The 11,560-nt window shown below is 42.5% G+C and overlaps 1 protein-coding gene across 4 annotated transcripts in view; it reads right to left on the bottom strand.

Annotated features, from left to right (window-relative positions):
• Positions 1–11,560, bottom strand: part of KDM6A (lysine demethylase 6A) — a 223,882-nt gene that overhangs the window by 46,730 nt on the left and 165,592 nt on the right. For 2 of the 4 annotated variants that reach the window (XM_077294826.1, XM_077294828.1), the window contains 5 exons: positions 5,931–6,150; positions 4,717–4,872; positions 4,300–4,395; positions 632–736; positions 143–538 (listed from right to left, as the gene is read on the bottom strand). In XM_077294826.1, coding sequence (XP_077150941.1) covers positions 143–538; positions 632–736; positions 4,300–4,395; positions 4,717–4,872; positions 5,931–6,150 — 973 coding nt within the window. Of the gene's footprint in view, positions 1–142; positions 539–631; positions 737–4,299; positions 4,396–4,716; positions 4,873–5,288; positions 5,424–5,930; positions 6,151–11,560 lie in introns of all 4 variants that reach the window. The other 2 variants (XM_077294825.1, XM_077294827.1) reach the window with 2 other exon arrangements.

The raw sequence follows: 11,560 nt of genomic DNA, 5'->3' as shown, positions 1-11,560 counted from the left end.
TACATACATTATCAAAAATGTGATATCTCACAATGAGCTCATTTTGAAAAATATGCAATGCAAAATTATATTGTGTAATTATATCATATGGGAGGAAAATAAAATTAGGGTGCATAGAACAAGAAAAAAAGAATTCCTTTACCTGAGTGGAGTTAGACAGTTGGTTTTTCCACGGCTCCTCTGCGTTGCTGGTCAGGTTTGTGCGGTTATGAGGTAGAGCGAGTGCGTTTCGCTGTGGGTAAGGCACATTTCCATTACTTCCACTTCCCGTTATGTGATTATTGCCTAACATAGTGTCTGTACTACCCATCGTCCCTGTGGTATTGCAGGAAACGGGTCCTGCGGGAAAGGGTCCATTAGCCACAGGCTGCACAGGGCAAGCTGGGCGGATTCCAGGCTGAGTGACGTTCAGCGTTCTGGTTACCGCAACTTGATGCTGCTGACCAGAGACGGAGTTTGTAGGCAGTGATGAGTCAGCTGTTGGCCCATTAGCAATTCCAGTAGGTCGTACCTGTGCAACTCCTGTTTGTCTTATTTGCTTTAGCAAAAGAAAAAAACAGTAAATCACAAATGTGCAGAAGCTTACAGGTTGTTTTTATATTCCATAAATTGTTAGGAGAAAGCTCTATACCTGCTGGTGCGGCTGCATTAAGACAAACTGAGCCTCCAACTGCTCCAACACCACTTTCTGTGCAGGACTTAGGTTATTCCTGTTAGCTCGTAGCTGTTCTAATTGCTGGAAATACAAGTAAATCAGATATAAATTGAACTGCAAACATTTATGGCACCAAATATCTATCATCTCTATTTCCATTCAGTAAAGAAATATGGGACTAGAATAAGGCAGGGTTCACATTACGTTCTGACAGTCCATTACACGGACTGCGTTACACTGAGGCATAACGAGCCATTGAGCTCTATTTTAAGTGAATCGCGGGCTGCAGCGTTTCCGGGTCTGTAACCGCTAGCGCAGATAGAGCATCTGCTAGCTCTATCTGCACTAGCAAGTCAGCACTTGCGTTAACGCAGCCTGTTTAACGCATGTGTTGAAAGGGCTGCATTAACGCAATGTGAACCCAGCCTAACATGTAAACATGTACGTGTCAATACATAAGCTGTAAACTGGAAAATTCAACCCTACTATCTGCTTAAGTTTGAGTGCATTTGCCTGCAAAACTATGTCGAGGCAAAGATATTACTAAATTCCTATTTATGTGTACGTAAAATGAGCACTAGCGCTAGTCTACATGGGAAATATTGTGATCTCAACCATCATGTCAGAAGTGAACAAATTCACGACAACTCTGTAGGATAGACCATCAATATAAGATTGGTGAGGATACTAGTGGTCGAACCTGAACCAATTAAGTGAAAACTGCTAAATCAGTGGCCAGTAAGTGATGTGCAGGATGGAAGATTGCAGTCCTGCTCACTGAGGAGTACTTTACATCATCTTCCACTCACTTGAACAGGCCAGTGTTCATTTCACTTGAATGGGACAGTGCAGTACTACGACTAATCAATGTACGGGGCTGCAGTGCTCCACCCCATAGTTTAGTTTCGGCTCATGCTTTGGAATCTTTCAATTTCAGACTAATCTCATATTGATGATCTATCCAAATAGGTACATCAATAGGTCAGTCTACTTGAATGGGAGATCAAGTGAAGTTCTCAGTCATCAATATCAATTACCAAAAATATCAGAAAGACTGACCAAATGGAACAAGACAAGTGTGAACAGCTGCAAACTAAGACGACTAAGTGAATAAAGCTATGAAAAAATTGGCTTTTAGCCCAGGAGAGCATCCTATTAGGTTTAGGGTCCCAACAAAGGAGAACGCCTTGTCGCTGGCTGTTGGGCTCTTACGAATTGGCCAATTTGTGTGCCAAGTACCTTCATTTTTAACGTATTATCTATGGCACTCATGCAGTTCCAATGTCATAAATCCAATAGTTGCATATTATAGCATTTAACGGTTTATTCTTCGCTTTATTAACTTGGTCGTCTCAGCTTGCACCTGCTTACACTTGTCTTATGTTTGGAGGTGCCGATCAGTTTTTTTATATTTGCGGTACACGCCCTCTGACTGAGCACTTCTCCTATAAGCCTAAGGCATTTTTAATTAGAGCTGTCCTTAAAATCGTAGGCTTTTAGCCCTGGAGAGGCATCATATTAGGTTAGGGTCCCAACAAAGAGGTACCGTATTACTTGTCGCTGACTGTTGGCACACAAATTGGCCAATTCGTGAGAGCCCAAGTATCTTAATTTTTAATGTATATTCTATAGCAGTAATGCATTTCTAATTTCATATATTCAATGTTTGCATGTTATAGCATTTCAGAGTGAAGTTTTTTCGTAGCTCAATCATCAACAGTTCAGTCCTGAGAAATCCCTTTAACAGTCAGAAATATGTATCAACTATGGGGATAATTCATCAAGGACGGCATAGTGCATGCTTGCGATAAATCAGTCTTGCTGGAGTAGGAGGCACTGAATTCATTAAGATGCTCACGCTACATAAGGGATTTGGCACCTCTATGCCCTGTGCCAGAAATGCTACTATGCTCAGAGACCGGCATTCAAAATGATGGCACATTTCATAAATTTGAAGGGCAGGCAGGGCCATACTCTGTCCTGGTGCCCCCCATTTCAGTCGAGCCAATTCAGACTTGTGTGAAAATGCCAAACATTGAAAAAAATGTGTTCAACTCTGTCACGCAAACATTTTGGGACTTTTCAAAGCTTTAATGCGGCTTTTCTGACGTAAATTTTTGATGAATTGGCCCCAATGTTTCTGTAAAGCATCATAGAGGCTCCTGATATTGCCTACATGTAGAAAAGGAGTATTTTTCATAATTTTTCTTTACTGTAATTTTTATTCTGCATGAAAATATTCTGCTAATCTATCATCTAAGTCTCAAGCTGGCCCGAAAGACTAGTGCAGCAGCAACTTCAAAGCAGACGAACGGATTACAGCAGATTAATTTCCCTTCTGTTAGTGTACTATTTATTAAGAGATTATTTAATTATCACCCCATATTAAAGGACATTCGTCTTTAACACTCAAAGGAAAAAAATCTGATCTTTACAAACTAATAATACGGTTACAAATATATGAAAATGTAGACAAGCAGAACTAAATATTTAAATGTAGCAGTCATTTCTGGTGAACTTGTCTGTGTCTGCATCTAGCTTGTCACTCGCTCCTCTCCATAGACTTCTATAAGTAGCAACTGTCACCAACAGCTCACTTAAGATAGATTTTATATGTACCGTAAATAGAGTGATAGATCAAAAGGATAAAAATGCATGTTTCTTAGATGAGATATTTGAAAAAAGTTTCTTATTTTCACTTGTACTACTGATTTATGAAAAGAAAACTACGATTAGTTTTTCACTACAACATACAGTATCTAGTAGAGAAACTCCCTGTTAGAAGTCACTTACATTTTGAGTACATTTTATAGCCTAATCTGAAAAAAAATTTCTGCTAACAAAAGAAGGCAACTAGATAGAGCCCATTAACCCATTTATGCTATTTCAAGGGGTCCATTCATTCAGACAACATACTTTTATGTACAAAAAAAAAAAAAAAGGTCACCCTCAAAATGTTCCAATTCTAAAGGTACCTTCACACGAAACGACTTTACAACGAGAACGACAACGATCCGTGACGTTGCAGCGTCCTGGATAGCGATCTCGTTGTGTTTGACACGCAGCAGCGATCTGGATCCTGCTGTGATATCGCTGGTCGGAGCTAGAAGTCCAGAACTTTATTTGGTCGTCAGATCAGCGTGTATCGTCGTGTTTGACAGCAAAAGCAACGATGCCAGCAATGTTAAACATGGAGCTAACGACCTGTGAGAACGATAAGTGCGTCACCGCTACGTCACAGGATCGCTCCTGCGTCGTTCTGGAGCTGCTGTGTTTGACATCTCTACAGCGATGTAAACAGCGACGCTGCAGCGATCAGATCGTTGTCGTTCTCGTTGTAGAGTCGTTTCGTGTGAAGGTACCTTAACACCTAAGTGAAATGTGTCCTTCAGATAAGGGTTGCATTGGATAAACAAAAAAGAGAAAATTAAAAGATGTTGAGCAGGATATATTTTTTTAATTTTTGCAGATGGGCAATTACAGCAGCGCTGTTCTGACGGCTCATCTGCAAAAATAAAAATGGCTGAATCGTCTGCAGGCAAAAAATGCGAGCTCAGACTCTGAACCAGCATTAAAGCCACGGAGCACACAAATGATGTAACTGTACATACACTATAAATTAGAATTTGGACAAGATTCGATACCTGTAACTTCTGTGGGGGCAAAGACCACGAATGTAGTTGTTGCTGAGCTGGGGTGTGTGACACTACATGGCCACCACTCCAAGTTTCAGAAGAATTCTATACAGGAAGGAACAGAGAAGATAAAAACCATTACGCAAAACACGTACATGAAGTCAAGAAGATGACAAGAGAATTTGCAAGAACTGCTAAAATGCATTACAAAAAAAATAAACAAATTTAAAAAAAAAATGAAGAAAAACAAGTGGACCTACCGATCACTCCCTACTGATACGGAAGTTAAAAATGTAGGACTATGTAAAGGCATGGAAAATCTTTAAAGGCAAACATCCTATATGTTGTATGTGAATGTGATGGTTGGGGAAAAATAAAAAAAAAACACAGCATGAGCCACATACATAGTTTTTCCATGTAAAATACCTTTGCAGGACTAGAAGTTCTTTTCCTCTTGGCAGGACTTGACAGTTCATCTACCTGGCTAGAAGGAATCATATGTAGTGGCAAGGACTGCTGTGAAATTGGTGTTTGACTGAGGCCTAGTACAGTTTCAGCATTCTGATGATGAGGTTTACAGGCCTAAGAATTATAAGAGAAAATATAGTTCTGTACAGTATGTATTTGTTTCCCCATTGGGAATCGGGGTTTATTTTTTACCTTTTAAACCACCTTTGGAGAAAAGAAAACACAAAAATGTGGCTTCACATACAGGTTGCTGGTTCTGCTTAGTGAATACCAGCATTGACGAAAAAAAAAGACGATGTGATAAAAAAAAATCTAATGTAACGGGTGTAAATGGGTTCAACGATGATCCACAAAGGTTCTTAATGGTACCCAAAATACAGGCACAGCTCACCTAACCTTTCTCTGTTTGCCTTTGCCTAAGTTAACACGTACACAAACCAGTTTATGTTCTCAAGTAAAAAGAAACTTGCTAAAGTAGCAAAAGTAACTTTTTAAGCTGGGCGTTTGAAGCAAATTACCCAACCTCTCACCTGCTGTGCTGAGTTCATGGCACCCTGCCTGGAGGTAAGCTCTGCGGGGATTGGTAGGCTCCATGCCTCCTCAATACTAGGAAGCAATTTAGTTTTACTCTGTAGACTACCTTGTGGAAGGTTACACAACTGAGCCTAGGAAAAATTATGTAAAAAGGAAATTTAACACAGGCCTAATTTATCACGAGCATGTCCACTACAACTTGCTGACAAGTGCCGAGTGTTTCCAGACAGTAAACTTTAGAATTTGACTGTACAATTTAGAAATAAATTCGGGTAACCAGAACATAACCTTTGTGAGTATAAATTAAAATATATGGAACGTAAACGCATGTGAATTAAGATTACGGCACAAGAGTCAGGAAAGCCTGCCTTGTTGTCGCCAAGTGGGCAACTATATATACACAGAACAAGACAATGCACATTAATATACTGAGGATAATGGATGGAGTGACTTTAGGAAGGCTTATTCCACACTGACAGTGCAAGCCATGGAACAGAGTATGCAATGAAATCTTACAAATGAAGACATGGCACATAACTCAGGAGGTTACAGTCTGATTTATAGTCTTATGGTGTATGGACATGCTTCAGGGTCTCAAACATGAAAACTGATGGGGGGGGGGGGAATAAAAACTATACCTGTAAATACTTAATCCGTGCTGCAAGAGCAGAGGTATTACTACAGTTTTTGCTCCGTGTGGCATTTAGGTAGCATTTGATAGCATCCTGAGGCTGGTTGCATGATTCATACAATGTGCCTAGGTCCATCCAAGCTGCAGCATGGCCATGATCCAATTGGACTGCACAAATGTAGGCCTGCAGTGCATCCATAGGCTGGTTCTGCTGCTGATACAGCACACTGGAAAACAAGGAAGTCAACAACTTTACCAACAAGCCTTTATAAAAGTATCCAAATCATTCCAAGAGAAGGTATATGGTTAATCTAGTGACAGGATGGTCTTCGCCTGAGGTTTGACAACAAACATTGAAAATTAAATCTTTTTCAAAGTATAAAGGATAATTTTTAACCTTAATCTTTAGTTTTGTCAAAATGCATAATATATATATATATATATATATATATATATATATATATATATATATATATATATATATATATATATATATATATATATATATATACACACACACTCACTGGCCACTTTATTAGGTACACCTGTCCAACTTCTTGTTAACACTTAATTTCTAATCAGCCAATCAAATGGCGGCAACTCAGTGCATTTAGGCATGTAGACATGGTCAAGACAATCTCCTGCAGTTCAAACCGAGCATCAGTATGGGGAAGAAAGGTGATTTGAGTGCCTTTGAATGTGGCATGGTTGTTGGTGCCAGAAGGGCTGGTCTGAGTATTTCAGAAACTGCTGATCTACTGGGATTTTCACGCACAACCAACTCTAGGGTTTACAGAGAATGGTCCGAAAAAGAAAAAAAATCCAGTGAGCGGCAGTTCTGTGGGCGGAAATGCCTTGTTGATGCCAGAGGTCAGAGGAGAATGGGCAGACTGGTTCGAGCTGATAGAAAGGCAACAGTGACTCAAATCGCCACCCGTTACAACCAAGGTAGGCCTAAGAGCATCTCTGAACGCACAGTGCGTCGAACTTTGAGGCAGATGGGCTACAGCAGCAGAAGACCACACCGGGTACCACTCCTTTCAGCTAAGAACAGGAAACTGAGGCTACAATTTGTACAAGCTCATCGAAATTGGACAGTAGAAGATTGGAAAAACGTTGCTTGGTCTGATGAGTCTCGATTTCTGCTGCGACATTCGGATGGTAGGGTCAGAATTTGGCGTAAACAATATGAAAGCATGGATCCATCCTGCCTTGTATGGAGCATTTTTGGGATGTGCAGCCGACAAATCTGCGGCAACTGTGTGATGCCATCATGTCAATATGGACCAAAATCTCTGAGGAATGCTTCCAGCACCTTGTTGAATCTATGCCACGAAGAATTGAGGCAGTTCTGAAGGCAAAAGGGGGTCCAACCCGTTACTAGCATGGTGTACCTAATAAAGTGGCCGGTGAGTGTATATATATATATATACATACACATATACACACACATATATACACACACACACACTACGGTTCCAAACTCATACTTTTATTAATCAAATGAGTTGCTTAATGAAGTGAAAATCTAGTCCAGACATTGACAAGGTTCGCATAAAAGATTTTTATTTGAAATAATTTTCTCCTTCCTCCTTCAAACTTTGCTTTCGTCAAAGAATGCTCCCTTTGCAGCAATTCCAGCATTGTAGACCTTTGGCATTCTAGCAGTTAATTTGCTGAGGTAATCTGGAGAAATTTCACCCCATGCTTCCAGAAGCCGCTCCCACAAGTTGGTTTGATGGGCACTTTTTGCATACCATACGGTCAAGCTGCCCAATGGGATCAAGATCTGGTGACCGCGCTGGCCACTCCATTACAGATAGAATACCAGCTGCCTGCTTCTTCCCTAGTTTCTGCATAACTTTGAGGTGTGCTTTGGGTCATTAAAGAAAAAAGGAATATAGTCAGCTTACCGGTCTTGGACGAAATCCCCAGACCTGCCAACGCCCAGCACGGTTCAGGGTGAGCGCCCACAGCAAATGAAGACAAAAAGAGAAATGATCCAGCTGGAGGTGGAGGCAGTTCAAACTTTATGAGACTTTATTAGACAACTAAAGCGATAAATAGTTCTTCAAAATGAAAAATCTTTACATAGCAAACACCTGGCACACCAGTGAGGAGGATCAACGCGTTTCAACTATGAAGTCTTACTCATGATCTTGATCTATGAGTAAGACTTCATAGTTGAAACGCGTTGATCCTCCTCACTGGTGTGCCAGGTGTTTGCTATGTAAAGATTTTTCATTTTGAAGAACTATTTATCGCTTTAGTTGTCTAATAAAGTCTCAAAGTTTGAACTGCCTCCACCTCCAGCTGGATCATTTCTCTTTTTGTCTGCTTTGGGTCATTGTCCTGTTGTAGGATGAAATTGGCTCCAATCAAGAGCTGTCCACATGGTATGGCACGGCGCTGTAAAATGGAGTAATAGCCTTCCTTATTCTAAATCCCCTTTACCTTGTACAAATCTCCCACTTTACCAGCAACAAAGCAACCCCAGAACATCAGATTACCTCCACCATGCTTGACAGGTGGTGTAAGGCGCTCTTCCAGCATCTTTTCAGTTGTTCTGAGTCTCACAAATGTTCTTCTGTGTGATCCAGACCTCAAACTTGGATTCATCTGTCCATAACACTTTTTTCCAATATTCCTCCAATGTCTGTGCTCTTTTGCCCATATTAATCTTTTCCTTTTATTAGCCAGTCTCAGATATGGCTTTTTCTTTGCCACTCTGCCCTGAAGGCCAGCATCCCGGAGTCGCCTCTTCACTGTAGACGTTGACACTGGCGTTTTGCGTGTACTATTTAATGAATCTGCCAGTTGAGGACCTGTGAAGCTTCGATTTCTCAAACTACAGACTCTAATGTACTTGTCTTGTTGCTCAGTTGTGCAGCGGGGCCTCCCACTTCTCTTTATACTCTGGTTAGAGCCTGTTTGTGCTCTCCTCTGAAGGGAGTAGTACACACAGTTGTAGAAAATCTTCAGTTTCTTAGCAATTTCTCGCCTTCATTTCTAAGAACAAGAACAGACTGTCGAGTTTCACATGAAAGTTCTCTTTTTCTGGCCATTTTGAGAGTTTAATGGAACCAACAAATGTAATGCTCCAGATTCTCTACTAGCTCAAAGAAAAGTCAGGTTTATAGGTTCTCTAATCAGCCAAACTGTTTTCAGCTGTGCTAACATACTTGCAACAAGGGTTTTCAAGGATATTCTAACCATCCATTAATAGTGATGAGCGAATAGCATTGTTGCTCGGGTCTCCCCGATCATGCTTGGGTGATCTGTGAGTATTTGTGAGTGCTCTGAGATTTAGTTTCTGTCAACGCAGCTGCATGATTTATGGCTGCTAGACAGCTTGAATACATGTGGGGATTCCCAAGTAACCAGGTAACCACCACATGTACTCAGGCTGGCTAGCAGCCGTAAATCATGCAACTGCGTGGACAAAAACTAAATCTCCGAGCACTCACAAATACTTCACCCGAGCAATGAGTATACTCTCTCATGACTATCCATTAGCCTTCTTACACAGTTAGCAAACACAAAGTACCATAAGAACACTGGAGTGATGGTTGTTGGAAATGGGTCTCTATACACCTATGAAGATATTGCATTAAAAACCAAACGTTTGCAGCTAGAACAATCATTTACCACATTAACAATGTACAGAGTGTACTTCTGAACCATTTAATGTTGGTTTCATCGGAAAAAACGGCTTTTCTTTCTAAAATAAGGACATTTCTAAGTGACCCTAAACTTTGGAACGAAAGTGTGTGTATGTGTGCGCGTGCGTATATATATATATATATATATATATATATATATATATATATATATATATATATATATATATATATATATATATGAATTGGATACACCGAATTTCTTAATACAGTAATACAGACTGGAATGCTTAGGCGAACGATGTGCGGCACAGTGACTTGTTCTTCATCTGTACACACCACATGTGCTGGTCGCTACCAATGCACATTGTGATGATGTATTCCGGAACGTGAGAAGGAAAGTGAAATAGATAAAAAGAACAATAGATAGATATACCAGAACCTACATAGGGAGTACAAACTGGCCCCATATCTAGAGAAACTAGAAAACCCCAAAGAGCGACAGATCCGGAGCCGATACAGACTGAGCGCCCACAGCCTACTCATCGAATCCGGGCAGCACCGACAGAACTAAAAGCCCCGAGAGAGCAGACTCTGCCAGCAGTGCCCCCCCAGGAGGCCGTGGAGGATGAGGCACACTTCCTGCTGAGGTGCCCCAAATACTCCGCAGTGAGGGACACTCACTTCAAAAGGACTGACTGATCTCCTCCCAGACTTCACCTCCATGGAGGAGGAAGACAAACTCCCGAAAATACTGGGAGAAGAGGAAAGTGCAGCGACTACAGCAGCGGAATACGTCAGTGCCTGCCACAGACTAAGAGGAGACTGATATATCATGGACCTGTATACCCCACCCTGTACACGTCCCTTATCCCCCGACTAAAGAGCCTGATATGTCAAGGACTCCTATACCCCACCTTGGACATGCCCCTATCCTCTAAAGAGAGCCTGATATATCCTGGACCGCTATATGCCTCCCTACCCCTGTCCCCCTATTTTTACCATTTGCTTTGGCAATGCTAACATGTACACACAGAGCGAGCGACACACAGAGCGAGCGACACACAGAGCGAGCGACACACAGAGCGAGCGACACACAGAGCGAGCGACACACAGAGCGAGCGACACACAGAGCGAGCGACACACAGAGCGAGCGACACACAGAGCGAGCGACACACAGAGCGAGCGACACACAGAGCGAGCGACACACAGAGCGAGCGACACACAGAGCGAGCGACACACAGAGCGAGCGACACACAGAGCGAGCGACACACAGAGCGAGCGACACACAGAGCGAGCGACACACAGAGCGAGCGACACACAGAGCGAGCGACACACAGAGCGAGCGACACACAGAGCGTGAGACACACAGAGCGTGAGACAGACACACAGAGCGTGAGACAGACACACAGAGCGTGAGACAGACACACAGAGCGTGAGACAGACACACAGAGCGTGAGACAGACACACAGAGCGTGAGACAGACACACAGAGCGTGAGACAGACACACAGAGCGTGAGACAGACACACAGAGCGTGAGACAGACACACAGAGCGTGAGACAGACACACAGAGCGTGAGACAGACACACAGAGCGTGAGACAGACACACAGAGCGTGAGACAGACACACAGAGCGTGAGACAGACACACAGAGCGTGAGACAGACACACAGAGCGTGAGACAGACACACAGAGCGTGAGACAGACACACAGAGCGTGAGACAGACACACAGAGCGTGAGACAGACACACAGAGCGTGAGACACACACAGAGCGTGAGAGACACAGAGCGTGAGAGACACACAGAGCGTGAGAGACACACAGAGCGTGAGAGACACACAGAGCGTGAGAGACACACAGAGCGTGAGAGACACACAGAGCGTGAGAGACACACAGAGCGTGAGAGACACACAGAGCGTGAGAGACACACAGAGCGTGAGAGACACACAGAGCGTGAGAGACACACAGAGCGTGAGAGACACACAGAGCGTGAGAGACACACAGAGCGTGAGAGACACA

The sequence above is a fragment of the Ranitomeya variabilis genome, chromosome 3, assembly GCF_051348905.1.
Source record: "Ranitomeya variabilis isolate aRanVar5 chromosome 3, aRanVar5.hap1, whole genome shotgun sequence".
Lineage (NCBI taxonomy): Eukaryota > Metazoa > Chordata > Amphibia > Anura > Dendrobatidae > Ranitomeya > Ranitomeya variabilis.
This window is presented reverse-complemented; position numbering and strand designations above follow the sequence as displayed.